Consider the following 18,655-nt stretch of genomic DNA (forward strand, 5'->3'; position numbering starts at 1 on the left):
ATCTGAAAAAATGTTTCTTAATTCTACCTCATCTGGTTATTTTGAGGATTAAATAATATACACAGAGCACTTAGCACATTAACTTATGATACACATTAATAAGTAGCAGCTATTACTATAATTGGTGCATTGCAGTCCATGGTTCGCAGAGTTGGACACGACTTAACGACTGAACAACAGTTACTGTAATTAGGTTTTCTTGAAGAGGGCATCCACTGTACTGGGGTATTCTAATTCAAAAGCAAGTACAGGGATCTGTGGGGGTGAGAGAGGGTAGGAAACGAGCACAATCTTAAGAGAGCAGAGCAAAGATCATAAAGGGAACAGAAATGGCCAGTGACAACCTAAATGTATTGGGGTCTCTCACAGATCTCACAGATTTTAACAAGATCACACTTGTTAAAATGCTACATAAAATCAACCCTAGTACTCGATATGTGAAAAACTCAGAGGTTCATTCCTTTTTATCTAAAAACAAAAAATACCCCTTTATACCTATACCTTGTTTATTACCCCATCACTTCATGGCAAATACATTGTTTATACCCATCACTTCACAGCAAATAGATGGGGAAACGATGGAAACAGTGGGCTCCAAAATCACTGCAGATGGTGACTGCAGCCATGAAATTAAAAGATGCTTACTCCTTGGGAGAAAAGCGATGACCAACACAGACAGCATATTAAATAGCAGAGACATTATTTTGCCAACAAAAGTCCATCTAGTCAAAGCTACGGTTTTTCCAGTAGTCATGTACGGATGTGAGAGTTGGACTATGAAGAAAGGTGAGCAATGAAGAACTAATATTGGAGAAGACTCGTGAGAGTCTCTTGGACTACAAGGAGATCTAGCCAGTCCATCCTAAAGGAAATCAGTCCTGAATATTCACTGGAAGGACTGATGCTGAAGCTGAAACTCCAATACTTTGGCCACTTGATGCGAAGAACTGACTCCTTGGAAAAGACCCTGATGCAGGGAAAGATTGAAGGCAGGAGGAGAAGGGGACGACAGAGGATGAGATGTTTGGATGGCATCACCGATTCCATAGACATGAGTTTGAGTACGCTCTGGGAGTTGGTGATGAACAGGGAAGCCTGGCGTGCTGCAGTCCATGGGGTTGCAGAGTCGGACAGGGCTGAGCGAATGAACTGAACTGGTTTATTATTCTTAAACCATTTTCCCACTAGTAACAAAATTTAGTGTCCTTAATTCTATCATCATAATAAGGGAAAAATCCAAAGCGTTTGAGGGAGAGACATGTAATTAATGATTTTTAGAAAAGTTTTTGATATCTACTGGTTTAGTTATCTCCTCAGTATAATCATGTGCTCCATTTGAAACAATGCACCTCACAGATGACTTCCACTTACAGAAATCTTATTCTCTTTCTCCTTTAAATAGAAAACAATAGGTCTAGAGTTGAAAACCCAGGATTCAAATCTTGGCCTTAACACTTTCTAGTTGTAACCTCCAGTGACAGTATTTTCAAGCCTCAGTTTATCTGTAAAATAGAGAAAACACCTACCACAGAGGACAATGTGAACTGAAAGCTTACACAATACCTGGCAAAAAAATAGGTGTTCAAAAAAATTCTACTGAATAAACACATTAAATAGAGTATGGAATTTTTAAAAAGAATAGTGACTTTTGATGTGTAATTTATACAGTATTCTTGCCTTGAGAACCCCATGAACAGTATGAAAAGGCAAAATGATAGGATACTGAAAGAGGAACTCTCCAGGTCAGTAGGTGCCCAATATGCTACTGGAGATCAGTGTTGAAATAACTCCAGAAAGAATGAAGGGATGGAGACAAAGCAAAAACAATACCCAGCTGTGGATGTGACTAGTGATAGAAGCAAGGTCTGATGCTGTAAAGAGCAATAATGCATAGGAACCTGGAATGTCAGGTCCATGAATCAAGGCAAATTGGAAGTGGTCAAACAAGAGATGGCAAGAGTGAATGTCGACATTCTAGGAATCAGCGAACTGAAATGCACTGGAATGGGTGAATTTAACTCAGATGACCATTATATCTACTACTGCAGGCAGGAATCCCTCAGAAGAAATGGAGTGGCCATCATGGTCAACAAAAGAGTCCGAAATGCAGTACTTGGATGCAATCTCAAAAATGACAGAATGATCTCTCTTCGTTTCCAAGGCAAACCATTCAATATCACAGTAATCCAAGTCTATGCCCCAACCAGTAATGCTGAAGAAGCTGAAGCTGAATGGTTCTATGAAGACCTACAAGACCTTTTAGAACTAATACCCAAAAAAGATGTCCTTTTCATTATAGGGGTCTAGAATGCAAAAGTAGGAAGTCAAGAAACACCTGGAGTAACAGGCAAATTTGGCCTTGGAATACGGAATGAAGCAGGGCAAAGACTAATAGAGTTTTGCCAAGAAAATGCACTGGTCATAGCAAACACCCTCTTCCGACAACACAAGAGAAGACTCTATACATGGACATCACCAGATGGTCAACACCGAAATCAGATTGATTATATTCTTTGCAGCCAAAGATGGAGAAGCTCTATACAGTCAGCAAAAACAAGACCAGGAGCTGACTGTGGCTCAGATCATGAACTCCTTATTGCCAAATTCAGACGTAAATTAAAGAAAGTAGGGAAAATCACTAGACCATTCAGGTATGGCCTAAATCAAATCCCTTATGATTATACAGTGGAAGTGAGAAATAGATTTAAGGGCCTAGATCTGATAGATAGAGTGCCTGATGAACTATGGAAGGAGGTTCGTGGCATTGTACAGGAGACAGGGATCAAGACCATCCCCATGGAAAAGAAATGCAAAAAAGCAAAATGGCTGTCTGGGGAGGCCTTAGAAATAGCTGTGAAAAGAAGAGAAGTGAAAAGCGAAGGAGAAAAGGAAAGATATAAACATCTGAATGCAGAGTTCCAAAGAATAGCAAGAAGAGATAAGAAAGCCTTCCTCAGTGATCAATGCAAAGAAATAGAGGAAAACAACAGAATGGGAAAGACTAGGGATCTCTTCAAGAAAATCAGAGATACCAAAGGAACATTTCATGCAAAGATGAGCTAGATAAAGGACAGAAATGGTATGGACCTAACAGAAGCAGAAGATATTAAGAAGAGATGGCAAGAATACATAGAAGAACTGTACAAAAAAGATCTTCACGACCCAGATAATCACGATGGTGTGATCACTGACCTAGAGCCAGACATCCTGGAATGTGAAGTCAAGTGGGCCTTAGAAAGCATCACTACGAACAAAGCTAGTGGAGGTGATGGAATTCCAGTTGAGCTATTCCAAATCCTGAAAGATGATGCTGTGAAAGTGTTGCACTCAATATGCCAGTAAATTTGGAAAACTCAGCAGTGGCCACAGGACTGGAAAAGGGCAGTTTTCATTCCAATCCCAAAGAAAGGCAATGCCAAAGAATGCTCAAACTACTGCACAATTGCACTCATCTCACACGCTAGTAAAGTCATGCTCAAAATTCTCCAAGCCAGGCTTCAACAATATGTGAACCATGAACTTCCTGATGTTCAAGCTGGTTTTAGAAAAGGCAGAGGAACCAGAGATCAAATTGCCAACATCCGCTGGATCATGGAAAAAGCAAGAGAGTTCCAGAAAAGCATCTATTTCTGCTTTATTGACTATGCCAAAGCCTTTGACTGTGTGGATCACAATAAACTGTAGAAAATTCTGAAAGAAATGGGAATACCAGAACACCTGATCTGCCTCTTGAGAAATTTGTATGCAGGTCAGGAAGCAACACTTAGAACTGGACATGGAACAACAGACTGGTTCCAAATAGGAAAAGGAGTTCGTCAAGGCTGTATATTGTCACCCTGTTTATTTAACTTACATGCAGAGTACATCATGAGAAACGCTGGACTGGAAGAAACACAAGCTGGAATCAAGATTGCTGGGAGAAATATCAATAACCTCAGATATGCAGATGACACCACCCTTATGGCAGAAAGTGAAGAGGAACTCAAAAGCCTCTTGATGAAAGTGAAAGTGGAGAGCGAAAAAGTTGGCTTAAAGCTCAGCATTCAGAAAACAAAGATCATGGCATCCAGTCCCATCACTTCATGGGAAATGGATGGGGAAACAGTGGAAACAGTGTCAGACTTTATTTTTCTGGGCTCCAAAATCACTGCAGATGGTGACTGCAGCCAAGAAATTAAAAGACGCTTACTCCTTGGAAGGAAAGTTATGACCAACCTAGATAGCATATTCAAAAGCAGAGACATTACTTTGTCATCAAAGGTCCGGCTAGTCAAGGCTATGGTTTTTCCAGTGGTCATGTATGGATGTGAGAGTTGGACTGTGAAGAAGGCTGAGTGCCGAAGAATTGATGCTTTTGAACTGTGGTGTTGGAGAAGACTCTTGAAGAGTCCCATGGACTGCAAGGAGATCCAACCAGTCCATTCTGAAGGAGATCAGCCCTGGGATTTCTTTGGAAGGAATGATGCTAAAGCTGAAACTCCAGTACCTTGGCCACCTCATGCGAAGAGTTGACTCATTGGAAAAGACTCTGATGCTGGGAGGGATTGGGGGCAGGAGGAGAAGGGGACGACAGAGGATGAGATGGCTGGATGGCATCACTGACTAGATGGACGTGAGTCTGAGTGAACTCCGGGAGTTGGTGATGGACAGGGAGGCCTGGCGTGCTGCGATTCATGGGGTTGCAAAGAGTCGGACCCGACTGAGTGACTGATCTGATCTTATACAGATTTTATCTGCTTAAAGAAAGTATACATTTAAAATAAAAACACTATTTCTGGAAAAATTCTGATGGTTTCCACCTGCATGCTTCAACCAAAGAGATCTTTCAGAAAATATAAATTTAATCAGGTCACATGCTCAGGATAAAACCAAACGTCTCAGCGTGGTATACCAAGTTCTTTATTACCTAGCCGTGCTGGTTGCTACAGCCTCATTTCTTGCTACATCATACCTCTCTCTCATCTCTGCAACCCCTACAACCTCCCCACCAAAACCAGAAGTGCTCTCCCTTATCTCTAGACCTTGCCACCTGAAGTTCCTTCTGCTTGATATGGGCCTCTTTATCTCCAATCTTTATTTACTTAACTCCTATTCATTCTCCAGGTCACAACTTCTCTGTACAGTTCTTCTAGATACCGTCCCTCCTTCCCTAACTCCATATATTGAGGTTAGGACTTCTCTCTTCCTATGTGCTCCCTACTGGTCAGGGCTTTACTCTATTGGGGCATTTATACATCGGAACTGCCTACTGGCACCCACCACCAGACTATCTAATTCATTACTTACTCTCAGAGTCTGGCATACAGTAAGAGCTCAGTTAAGTGTTTGCTAAATGAGTAAGTCTAGGAATCACAGTGCTAATTCTACAGAAAGATCCACTGGAATCAAGGTTCTATTCCTCCCTCCCTCAACAATGTTCCATTTTTACCTTTGAAAGCTCAGGCAGCTGTTACTCTCTCAGGTTTACAGACCTATTGTGATGACCAGGTTTACAACATTCTGTCTACTTCTATTTCACTTAGTACTTCTAGAAATCTGATAATTAAAAGGTAGGTTAGGAAGGGGTTCACACCACTGAAGACTTCAGATACCTAATACTTTTACTTACATTTACAAACAAAAACTATCAATCCAGAATTTGAGATGAGGCATAAAAAAAGCAATTAATCATACATTTCTGAACCTTTCACAATTAGATACAAGCTCATTAGATATAAGCTCAGAAAGATATCAAGGTTTAAAAAACCAATATGACGCCCATCTATTTTCTACAAATAGTTTAGTGAATCAGGTTCCAAAATTCAGTACTGTCTTTTTTGGGGGCCGAGCCATGTGGCATGTGGGATCTTGATTTCCCAACCAGGGAAAGAACCAGCACCGCCATGCAGGGGAATCACAGAGTCGTAACCACTGGACTGCCGTGGAAGTATCAGCACTGTTCTTCAATGCAAACGTTAATAGGACATAACTCTGACAGTGAAAACAGTGTTAAATCAAACCCACTTCAGGGGCCTATTACGGTTGAAGAGGAACTTGGTTAAAAACAAAGACAGTTTTGTAAGTGTGCAAACAGTGTTTTCAGTTTTCTGGCACAACTTTCAGATGTGTGGATGTTTTACCTTCAAGTGCCTTGACATGTAAAAACATTTACTGGAAGTCTTATGGACATGTCCACGCTAAGCATGAAACATAAAAATGTTTTAGTGAAGAGAACAAAAACAGAGCTCAAAGCCTTGTAATTTATCAAAGCTACCCGCTTCATGGAGACATACTTAGTGAGGCTAGCTCATGTTAACTTATAATAGAAATTGATACTCCTCTTCATCTAAATATGAGAAAAAATAGTTGTGAGGCAAGAACTTTCTAGTCAGTTTATATTCACTGAATATTTTAGCCGGTCCATAAATTAACACTCTAAGAGGAGATATTTATAAAAAGGTACTATTCGTCAACAGTGTTTTTCACTGAGGAGTGAGTCTAAAGGGTTTTTAAAACAACTTTTGTATTATTTGAATTATCTGAATATCCAATCAGGGCATCCTTTATATTTTTAGAAACAAAAATATAGTTATTAAAATAAAGTGTTAGTCACTCAATCTTTGCGACCTCATGGACGACAGCCCACCATGCTCCTCTCTCCATGGAATTCTCCAGGCAAGAGTACTGGAGTGGATTGCCATTCCCTTCTCCAGGGCATCTTCCCAACTCAGGGACTGAACCTGGCTCTCCCACTTTGCAGGCAGATTCTTTACCCTCTGAGCACTAGGGAAGCCTGGGTAGCTATTCTTTACTGACATCATTTCCCCAAAGTTTATTAAGTATGTAAAAAGCAAGACACAGGATAACATGTATAGTGTGGTACTATTATATCACAACAGAACAAGAGATGCACTGAAATATACAAACACATTCAAAAATATTCAGAGGTTTGTAAGAAAACTCAAAACTGTTCAAAGTCTGTCATCAATATGCATTTGGGGAAAGGAGTGGTAGTAGATGAAAATACGGTTTCTCAATGAGTGTTACTGAACACACTGTCTAAAGTTTCTTAAAGTGTAAAGTAAAGGGACTTCCCTGGCGCTCCAGTGGTTAGGACTCTGTCTTTCCACTGCAGGCGGCACAGATTTGATCCCTGGTTGTGGAACTAAGATCCCATCCTCCATCCCCACCACCCCAAAAAAGGAAAAAAATATAATAGAAGCTTCACTACTTCATACAGAGTTGGTGCTCAGTAAATGTTTGTTTTGCAGTCCATTTTTTGATCAGTAGATGTGGCCTTGGAGAAGTAACAAGTTACTCACCTCATCTCTAAAACAAGCAGGATGATAGCAGTTACCACACAAGCTACTGTAAAGCTTAAGGGAGGTCTTACACATCACGAATTTAGCCCAATGTTTTGCACACAGTAACAGCTAAATATTCTAATCTATCTGAATTTCTAGAACAGTTTTCTCCAGCCACTTCCAAAACCAGAAGTGGACAAAATGCTTGTGTCTGGTCAGAGTTCTTCTACTTTGGATTTTTTAGGAGTTAAGTGCAATATTTGGTTTTAAGGCAGAAATGGCAACTTTGTATCTCAAAACTGAGTTTGAAAAGGCAGGAGACTTGTTGAATACAGAGGCTCTTCCTTCTGTCATTTTCCTTCCTCACTTACTAACACCCTCTCCCAATCCTGTTTTCCATGTATCAGTCTAAGATGCATCTTAGACTGCATTCGTTTCTGCACTTCTTGGCAACAGAAAGCATAAGAGGAGTAGTCAAAATCTGACAATGGCAGAGTTAGAAAAATAAAAATAACTTGCGGCTTTAGGAAATGGCCCATTCAGGCCGTTTTCTCAGTGTTTCTAAGAGAAAAAGGGACTATAACCGAATCAAAGCAAAATGGGAGTTTACACTAAAAAGCCCACCACCGCAGGGAACACTGTATGTACCATTTTTTTTTAATGGCTCTGTTTTGCCATCTAACACTGGATATTTCTTGCAATTGTATCATTGTTTTTTAAAAAGTCTTAATTAATCTGGTAAACTTTTTAGACTTTGGAAACTTGAAACTGTGCTGTCAAATGATGTGTACGGAAAATAACTCAATGCTTATCTTCAGAAATTGTCTACTAAGAGTTAATGTAAATAAATTTAAAAACCATCTGTTAAAGCCCAACTGTGAGCCAGGCACAGTGTTTGGTGCCTGCACTTCTATGAAGAGGAATAAATGAGCTCAGGCTGAGGAATCTAGACAGAATTTACATGGTTAGTATGTGGCAGAGGCAGTATGAGAACACAGATCTAACTCCAGACTTCATATTTATAAAATATTAATACCATTAAATTTGGGCATTGTTATGTACCTCTGAATCTCTCTGGGCAAATGGAAGACCCATTCTGCAAGCTTCATGGGGCTGCTGTAAAAATGACATTAAGCAGCATATGCTTGCAGTTCAAGATGGTGGGTAGAAGGATCTATGCTCATCTCCTCTTGCGAGAGCACCAAAATTTCAACTAGCTGTTGAACAACCATCCACAGGAGGACACTGGAACCCACTAATAAAGATACCCCACATCCAAAGACAAAGAAGAAGCTGCAGTGAGATGGTAGGAGAGGCGTAATCATGATATAATCAAATCCCATACCCGCTGGGTAGGTGGCCCACAGACTAAACAACAATAATACCAATGAAGTTGTCACACTATTGTTGAAGGTTACATTCTGAACCTAAGTCAGGATTCCCAGCCTGGGGATCCGACAAAGGAACTGGGAATCCCAAGGGAATTTGGCCCTGAGGGCCAGAGGGATTTGATTAAAGGCTTTCCAGGGACTGACCGGAGAAGGCAATGGCACCCCACTCCAGTACTCTTGACTGGAAAATCCCATGGACGGAGGAGCCTGGTGGGCTGCAGTCCATGGGGTTGCTAAGAGTCGGACTCGACTGAGCGACTTCACTTTCACTTTTATGCATTGGAGAAGGAAATGGCAACCCACTCCAGTGTTCTTGACTGGAGAATCCCAGGGACGGGGGAGCCTGGTGGGCTGCCGTCTACGGGGTCACACAGAGTCGGACATGACTGAAGCAACGCAGCAGCAGCACCAGCAGCAGCAGCAGGCACTGACTGAACTAAATGTGAAATAAGTACAGTTGTATGGTAGTTCTAATGTTCTTTGGCATTGACCTTTGGGATTGCTCTTCAGTCCCTGGAAAGCTCGCACAGGGTTGGACACGACTGCTGCGACTTAGCAGCAGCAGCAGCATGGACCAAGAAAGTAAAGAGCTGATGAGACAATTTTATTAGAAATTTAACTTAAAACTGAGTTTAACAGTACAGAAGTATACATCACTTAGACCACATATAAATTTATTTTTATAATAATACTTGATATTTATCTCCTTGATTTAGGCTCACTGTTCTCTCTTTTTTACAACTAGGGTTAAACACTGATTACACTCTCCCCTTTTTTAAAAGAAAAAGTTATGCAGTCTGCATGGGTACTAAAGATAATTCAAAATATATAACTGAGAGTCTATTAAGAGCAAAGGCCTGTGTTAGGTTCTTTGGGTGATTCAAAGATGACTCAGATTTGGAACTTGTCTTTAGAGAATATAGTTGGTACAAGTTGGTAGAGGAAAGTTACACAGGTTAATTTCAAAACAAGTCAGAAGATGTAAAAACCTAAAAGAATGATAAAAGAAGTGTTTTAGAGGTTTGCAAGAAGCAGGAACACTTAATCTGCAATGCCTAAGACAAAACACGGGAAGTAGAATATGAGTTTGGTCTTAAAGGCAAGGGTAGAATTTAGACATTTAGGGAACAAAGTCAAAGATATAAAACCAAAGAACAGTGTGCGCAGAGGGTCAGAGGTGAAGAGTTTATATGAACAAGTTTTTGGAGAAGGAAATGGCAACCCAGTGTTCTTGCCTGGAGAATCCCAGGGACGGGGGAGCCTGGTAGGCTGCCTTCTATGGGGTTGCACAGAGTTGGACACGACTGAAGCGACTTAGCAGCAGCAGCAGCAGCATGAACAAGTTTGAGTTATAAAATAAAATGTGGAATTAAATATTTTAAATATTACACATTGGAACCTTATTCACAATTTTGAGTTAAGTGCTAAATTTCATTATGATTAAAGATGTATAACTTGAGTCATTTGAACTGCCATTCCTGAAACAGGAATTCTTCAACCATATCCCATGTTTAACTGAAACCTGTATTTACTACTTTGATCTGTTGATGATGGTATTTAACTTAGCTCCACTGTTCTCTAGCAAGTATATCCAGACTAAGCTGCCGAAGAGGAAACAATTAGAGGGAGAAGCAAAATGAACTACCAGAGCAACCAAATGGAGACAGAAGGGAGCGTGTTAACATGGGGACAATGGAGAGGATGGAAAGAGGGAGGAATGGATTAGAGTGGGGCCAGTTTTTGTTATTCTGTATTTGTATCAAGTCACATACTCCTGGAATCTGACCAAGTTGCTAAGAGAAAAAATTAGGTCATTGCTTTCAGTTGTTTCTCTGTTAAGAGTTTTAATTCAATAAAGTATAATCACATGCATTACAACTAAAAACAGGGGCAATGCATTTCAGAAGCTATTTTGGAACTAAAGCTATAAATAAACTTCATATTCCAAAGACTGAAAAATACATTTTTGATCAATATAAAAAAAACAAATCTGTATTTTAGAGCACACAACTGTAAGACACCCCTGACTGGAATACGCATGCAGATGCTGGTGCTAATTCAACAGTATTTATGAAAAGGAAACAGAAGCTCTACTGGCCTGTGGGTTGTTAAAGTTCATGAGAAAATCTATAGTTCCCCTAAAGAGTCGGTATTTACTAAAAGAATTACAAATCAATAAATAATACATTCTCACTGTTCTCACGTTTTCAGAGCTGTTTATGCAGTGTATTCTAAGGTCATTGTGTAAAGTCAGTGATTAAACACCTGGTCCTTCATCTGAAGCTCTTCCAATCTAGTCATTTATTTTGGAATTTTATACACTAGTCTTTCAATATAGTTACTGTTATGAACTAGGCTTCTAAGCTGCAACCACAGAAAACAACTTCAGTTGGCTTAAACAGAAAAGGAATTTATCTGAAAGGATACTGCGAGCCCAGAGTTGCTGGGAAAGTTGGAGAGCGGGCTCAGAGTACAAACAACAAAGGAAGACTGCGAGTTGAGTACTACAGCACAGAACAGCCCAGCGAGGGCCCCTCGTGGCCTGGGACCCAGGCCAAAACTGCCCCTGGACAGTGAACGCCATCACTGGCGCCACTGACACTGATTCCTCTGCTTTTCCACTAGGTGTTGCTGTTCCCACCGTGCTTCCAGAAAGAATTCTCTACAGTCCCCAAATCTCTGTGCCATCAATGCTCTAGATTCAAAAAGTCTAGGTCACGTGGGGGAGCCCTGACCACAGAGAAGACTGAGAAAACACTGGGAGGGGGGCTCTGTCTTCTATCAAGACCTACGTGGTATGGAACTGCCCAACGCAAAGAAGGAGTTCCTCACTCGGGGCTGCTGAAAAAGTCAAATAACTGACCTGGGAATACTTGTCTATCCAGGAAAGAATGGCCTGCTCAGCACAAAGCCCTCTGTTCTCTGGCTAAGTGCTCGGAAGCAGTCTGAGTGGTGACCTACCCAGCTAGCCCACAATTCCCCCACCCCCAAGCAGTTCAGTCCCAACAGGCTCACAGCTGAGATTGCTCTGAGTTGTTCCTACACCAGTCTGGTTGGCTCCTACAACTAGGCCACAGTGGCCTCTCACTATCATTCTTAGACGTTTTTCACACTGCTCCCCTGTCTCACCATGCTGATTCCTGGGCTTCAGGTTGGAAGAGCTGGTGTGGCTCACAGCTTCATCCCTTACAAGACTGGGAAAATGCTAGTTATTCATTTCTGAGCCCTGCCATACTCATAGGTTGTCAAGATAACCAAATGAGAGGAAAGTAAAGGCTCCATGTAGACCAAAATTATAAGCATGATCTCATTAATTAACAGCCCTGACAGGTATGATAAATTCCCTAGTTCTTCAGGACCGTGGCCAATCCAGATCTCTCTGGTTCTTCTGGGTACTGATGTCACATCTTTATTATAAAAAATTAATTTTGTAATCAAAGCAATATAGGCTCATAATTTACAAAGTCTTATACTTAGTAGCAATAAAAAGTGTACCCTAAAAGCAAAACCTTCTGCCCTTATCTCTCCTTCACTCAGTCTTGCTTCCCAGAGGCAACTATGCTCAATTTTTTAGTATCTATCTTCTGATATTTATCTCTTTATAATTATAATTTTATAAATTTTATTAAACCAACACTCAGTGTTCAAATCATAATGACTACTTAAATACTACTTACTGCTGAACCAAACTGTATACTAGAATTATATTTTCTTCCATATTTAACTTTAAATTTTCTTGGAAATTATTAATTTCCTCTTTTCTCACTTGCTTCACTTTTAATAAATTAGCAACAGCTAATTTTTCACAAGTGTACCAAAAGATCTGTAATACTTCTTTCAATGTCACTTGTCACTTAATTTTCAAACATTCAGGTAATTGGTCTCTTTCGAGATATCTACTTCTTGGACACTCTCCTCCTCCTCGTCCAGTCTAGACTAGATATCCACTACATCTAATGCACAGCTAGTATCTAGGATTTCCTTTTCTTCTTTCTGGTGTTAGACCCCATTTTTTGGGTCCAACACTTGCTGGTTCTTCGTTTACTTCATCATTTAGTGGAATACATCCTTAGTTGCTTCCTAAGTAGGGGTACAGGGGAGTTAAAATTTTTGAGGCATGACTGGAAAATGCATTTATTTAGCCTGACATTTGACTGACTGTTTGGCTTTGTGTTTAAAACAATTTTCCATCATCTTTTTAAAGGTACATTCAGTTGTTGCTACTGGAAAGTTCACTATCATTGTTTCCTATTTCTTGTATGGAACTTACCCTTTCACCTCCCAATGATTTTACAATCTTCTCTTTTTCTCTGGTGTTTTCTAGTGACAGGGATGAAATTTTTAAAATATAGAAATCCCTTTAGCTTTGGCAATATTTATTACATTACTCCTTAGATACTGTCTTCTCTTCCATTTTCTCTAGTATATATTCTACAGCTGTTATTTAAGACGCTACAGTTTCTGGATGAATACTCGTTTTCTTATTTGTCTCCACTGTTGTCCATCTCTTTGCTAATCTGTTCTACTTTCCAGATTCCTTCAATTTTCCCTTCTAATCCTCCTACAATTTTCATTTCTAAAAGCTCCTCTTTTCACTTTTATAGCATCCTATGTATGTCTCGTTGTTCAATATTCTTTTATGTAAGGATATTTTGATTCTATTGACGTTTTCTTCTCTCCCTTCATTGTCTGTTTCCTCTAGCATGTGTTCTTATTTCTGTCTCAATCTGCAAGCTTTTCTCAAACATCCAGTGGAAGACTAAGGCAGTTTAACAGCTATTTGGAAGGTCTGTTGCACAAGCAGGCTTGCTGACTGCTGTCTTCCCTGTAGGACATCTGGAAGGCAAACCGGCTTTTTCACTGTATAACTCCTGAGCATCATTTCATCATGAAACCCCAAAGCAGGTCTATATATGCTCTTCATATAGACCACTTCGGCAGCACCAGTTTATTGTCTGCTATCTGTCCAGTTTGGACCAGAGCAGGGAAAGGTAGAGTGTGTAGGCTTTCACATAATTCCACATCTCAATCCTGTGCCTTATCCCCACCCTTCTTTATAGCTATTTCCAGATGTGGAATCTATTTTCCTTTCTTTGAAAATAAATCTCAGGACTCTTGTGTTTAGAAGGGAATTGAGGAGGCAGGTCAGGATTTGCCACCTAGCTGCAAACGACATCAATGCAAGAACAGACAGGTGGATCACTTAAGCAGAATGAAAAGTGCTAAACCATGTATTCACGGGAGCTTAATAAAGGATAGCACACATGAGTAAGCTGAAGCCTCATTACCTGTTAATTCACCTCCCTAATAGTGATTGCCTACTTCTCTGAATAAAATACATTCTCAGTGTAAGCCAAGAATCCTCCCTTTTATCCACCTGCCAAATTACTCTGGCTGTCTGCCTATACTGCCTCTTTTTATGATGTTCTTAAAACTATTAAATCACCTCTCCACCTTGAAGAGCATATGTTGTCTCAATGTCCTAGCTTCCCTTGATAGAATTTGTCTCCTTTTAAAACTGGGCTTTAATTTTTAAAGTCAAACCTAATTTGGAATAAAAAGGTTAACTGTCATTAGTTCATAAACATTTACTCAGTGCCTATTATGCCCCAGGCACTGGGGATACAAGGATGAGAACAATATGATCTTATACTCAAGCTGCCAGTCTAGTCTCACAGGCTTTCTTAACCAGGAGTCTTCAACTGAATCAAAGAAGACAGAAAATTATTTTGGGGACTATTTTCTTAATTCTCTCCAAAATGGTATGTAACTAGTACCACACTAAATGCAGTGGAGAGACGCTAATTCATTACACATAATAGATGCCTCAGAGTATTATAGGTTTAGTCTGCTTGCATAACTCTAGTTGAAACCTGAGTGACAAATGGCCAGATACAACAGTCTGATAAATAGTATGCACCAGTTTGCTAGGGATAAAATTACAGTAAAATCTTAAAAACAAGTTACTTAAAAAAAATTTTGCAAACTAGTCTCAATATGGGGTTTAGTCAATATAATAAAAAATTATTTTTTAAAACGTAAAAAGTTAGTTTTAGAAGAGACTGTGGTAGTGAATAATATATGCTGTGATGATTTTCATTTAGCATTTAACATTTATTGAATGCTTACTATGTCCTGGGCACTGTTCAGATCAGTTGATATGTATTACTTCCTTTAATCCTCATAATCCTACCTCATAGTGTTACTATTCTTATTTCACAAATGGGAAAACAGGGGCTTAGAGATGACTTACTTTAAGGTTAAACAAGTTAAAACATGATAGTAAAGAATTCAAATCCAGTTTGTCTGGTTTCAGAGCCTGAGATCTTAAGCTTTATGGTATAAAATCCCTCTTCAAGTGACTAGTCTCCTTCCCGTGGGAATGGGGCAAAACTATGCTGGTTGGTTGGTTATATGGTTGGTTATGGTTGGTTATATGGTTGGTTATGGTTGGTTATATATAAACCCTAGTATGAACAGCCTAATGGGTATGGGAGAAAGGTAATGCCTACATGGTATACAAAAAGCAAAACATCAAGTAACTCAAACTCTGTAGTTTGAAAAATGAAAAATTTGAATTTGAATAATACAGAGTCATGTATATCCAAATTTAAGGGAATATTTGCTTGCTTGTTTTAAGTAGCCAAAATTAAAGTTCTATAAGGAGTGTTGTTTTATAGCCCTAAATGAGCTCCAAAAAATAAAATTTCTAGCTACTGATAAATTATACGTATAAAAATTTAACTCAACATAAAAAAAAAAACCACTCTAGATCAAATATTATCCAAGATCCCAAGAGCTAGTTCACCATTTTACTTTCTGTTAAAAACTTAACAACAAAACAAAAAAAACTATACCAAGGGATGCTTTCCCAGTTTTAAAAACAGTAAAGTATACACAATACACTTTGGTTTCTTATTAAATGTTTCAAAAATAAAACCATTTTGAGAAAAGAGTGATATTACACCTTTATGGTAGTGCTGCAAACTGTTTTTCTGTAGAGGCATTTTCTGACAAATTTGGTTTTACAGAGTCAAAGAATGGTAGGGCAAGCTGCTAGGTTATTTTTAATAACATTTTCCTATAGTCTGATATCTAATGGTCTATTACTCATAGTTTTTGTTTTGAACTAGCAAGAAAATATTTTAATGACATTTTGATTTGGCAATAAAACAAAATTAGTAATATTACTACACAGGAAATAGTAAAATAAGATTTTAAGATTCTTTATGTAATAGAAATCTCAACTTTTTTCACTCATGCTTATCATTGTCTTCCAATAATCTCTTCCATTTTATTACTGACATTGTTATTTAACTGGGGCTTTTATTTTTTCCAAAATTCTACTGACTTGTTGATTCACCCACACAATACAGATTTTTTTCCAAACTAGAAAAATGTGCTTGCTGCTGCTGCTGCTAAGTCACTTCAGTCATGTCTGACTCTGTGCGACCCCATAGACGGCAGCCCACCAGGCTCCCCCGTCCCTGGGATTCTCCAGGCAAGAACACTGGAGTAGGTTGCCATTTCCTTCTCCAATGCATGAAAGTGAAAAGTGAAAGAGAAGTCGCTCAGTCGTGTCTGACTCTTAGCAATCCCATGGACTGCAGCCTACCAGGCTCCTCTGTCCATGGGATTTTCCAGGCAAGAGTAGTGGAGAGTGGGGTGACACTGCCCTCTCCAGAAAAATGTGCTTAGTTTTCCTTATTTAAATATGTATCTTTTACCCAAATCATGAATTCTCTGCTAATTTGCAACTTCTAGTGTTCTTTTAGCAAACACTCATCAGCTAAATTTCTGAAGTACCTTCATGTCATATAGCTTGTTTTCTTTTAATATACGATCATAGAAAGCTAAGAGTACATTCTGTGAAGACAGCAAATTCCCTTTCTCTCCCACGGAAGGTCACTTTCCAGCTCTGAAATGTTATGATTCTAATGTTTACCACAAATATACACTAAAAGATATATTCTTCTAGTGTAGCTGTAGTGCAATTATTTGCCTGTAACACAAAAAATGTGTCATTCCAACTTACTAATTTTAGTTAAAATTAAATGAAGGCGGCACATGAGTTTAAGAAAAAACTGTGCTTTATACTCCATAAGCTATTGCTTGATGCACAGCTGAACTTGAAAAGATAAGAGAATATTTTAAAAATTTAAGTCAGAAACCTTGCCCAATTCTTTGATTCAAATAAATCTGTATCTAAATGAGACTATCTTCATTTTTGTAATGAACTTTCATTCTTATTCTAAATATTTAAGTATCAATAAGGCACCGAGTATCTATATGAGAATCTAAGTTACCCAACGAGTCTCAGACCAAGAATAACCTTGAAATCTGGCAAACGGGACTAGCTCAAAGCTCAAGAACAGACAGGGCGGTAGCTGGGTCATTACATATTCTCACATCTATCATCTTACATTAGGGAAGAAAGAGCCTCAAGTCTCATTTATTCTTTTTTTTTTTTAATATTTTTTCATTTATTTGGCTGCACCAGGTCTTAGTTGCAGCATGTGGGATCTAGTTCCCTGACCAGGGATCAAACCTGGGCCCCCTGCTTTGGGAGCTGAGAGAGTTAACCACTGGACCAGCAGGGAAGTCCCTCATTTATTCTTAATCATTAGTTGTGAATGCTTGGTGTTAATACCAAATGAAGAGCTACATTAACATTAACCCCCATTCTGTCTCAGATGTCATAACTACAGATTTGAAAAAACTGACTCTGTCACATCCCAAACACTGAAATCATGGAACATACTGGTCGTGCTTTCAATCTGGAAGACAAACGTGCAATTCAAGAGATCAAGATTAAAATTAAAAATCAGAATTTCATTACCTTGTGCAAGCATGTTAAATTCCAAGAACAGTGCTATGTGGTAAAGCTCCATGGCTTCTTCTGCCCTGGTCATGTTTGGCTTCCCTGCGACGAGAGCCTGAACTTCACTGAGACTCCCCACAGAGGGGCTACAGTGCAAAACGGCCAGGTCCACCATGTCAGTATACATACAGTGTAATATCACTTTTGCATATTTTTTTGGTATAATGGACTCATCTAATATAATTCTTGTGGGAGTCCTCAAAGTTCGGTCTGTGATTTCTTCACCAGTCCGTATCCTTCTTTGTAATAAATTTCGAAAAAATGGGGACCGTGCTGAAATAATAGCCTTGTGAGCTTTGAGCTCTTCATCTAAACAGTTCTGATTTCCACCAAAAGCTTCAACCAGTTCAGAGTCTGAAGAAAAACTAAGGACGACATCATAATAGCACATGTAATCAAAGAGTCCACGCATATCTACATCAAGGGAATTTGGTGTTCCAAATTCTTCCCTAAGCTGAACGAGGATATCAACATTTTGAAACCTTGAGTCCTCCATTCCAAACTCTCCCGTGTAAAGGTAGTGGAGCAAAGCAGAAAACATGGGCATATCTATACCAGCTGTATTGATGTCCATGATGATCTCTGCCCCATATTCAGGTGAGGAAGAAAGTAGTGTTTTAAAAAATGGACATCTTGCCGCCAAAATGGCACGATGAACAGGAAAGCAAGTTTCTTGAAATATTAAGTCTACATCAGTACAATACTTGTACTCATAAAGATCGGCCATATCTTTCTGCAATGTCCGGGCTTCTGGTCTAGCCACACTGGCTTGTAAAGAAAGCTCCTTTAAGGCTGAAGTTCCCTCATATTCCTCCACTAATGCATTGACATCTCGAACATCCCACCCAGAGAGGAGTTCTCGCATCTGCTTGGCGTGATCAGCAGACCGATTAGATTTTCGACGCTTGATAAACTTCTTTTTGAGGGTGGCAAGGCCAGAGGTTCTCTTTTTTTTGTCTTGTGGTTTCTCATGGCCATGGTCAAGACTATATAATTTTGATTCACAACCATAGCCTTGCTGAGAATAGGATGATGTCCCTAAGAAGGAAATTAAACAAGTGAAAATTTATTTCTTTTTTCTTAGCAGTCATTTTCAACAT

The 18,655-nt window shown here is 39.3% G+C and overlaps 1 protein-coding gene across 1 annotated transcript in view; it reads right to left on the minus strand.

The window, feature by feature from the left end:
- The window catches only part of BTBD7 (BTB domain containing 7), an 88,157-nt gene that overhangs the window by 37,796 nt on the left and 31,706 nt on the right, over window positions 1-18,655 (minus strand). Inside the window, exon 3 of the mRNA XM_027522072.1 lies at window positions 17,514-18,593. Coding sequence (XP_027377873.1) covers window positions 17,514-18,593 — 1,080 coding nt within the window. The remainder of the gene's footprint in view (window positions 1-17,513; window positions 18,594-18,655) is intronic.

The sequence above is a fragment of the Bos indicus x Bos taurus genome, chromosome 21 (assembly GCF_003369695.1).
Source record: "Bos indicus x Bos taurus breed Angus x Brahman F1 hybrid chromosome 21, Bos_hybrid_MaternalHap_v2.0, whole genome shotgun sequence".
In the NCBI taxonomy this organism is placed as follows: Eukaryota; Metazoa; Chordata; class Mammalia; order Artiodactyla; family Bovidae; genus Bos; species Bos indicus x Bos taurus.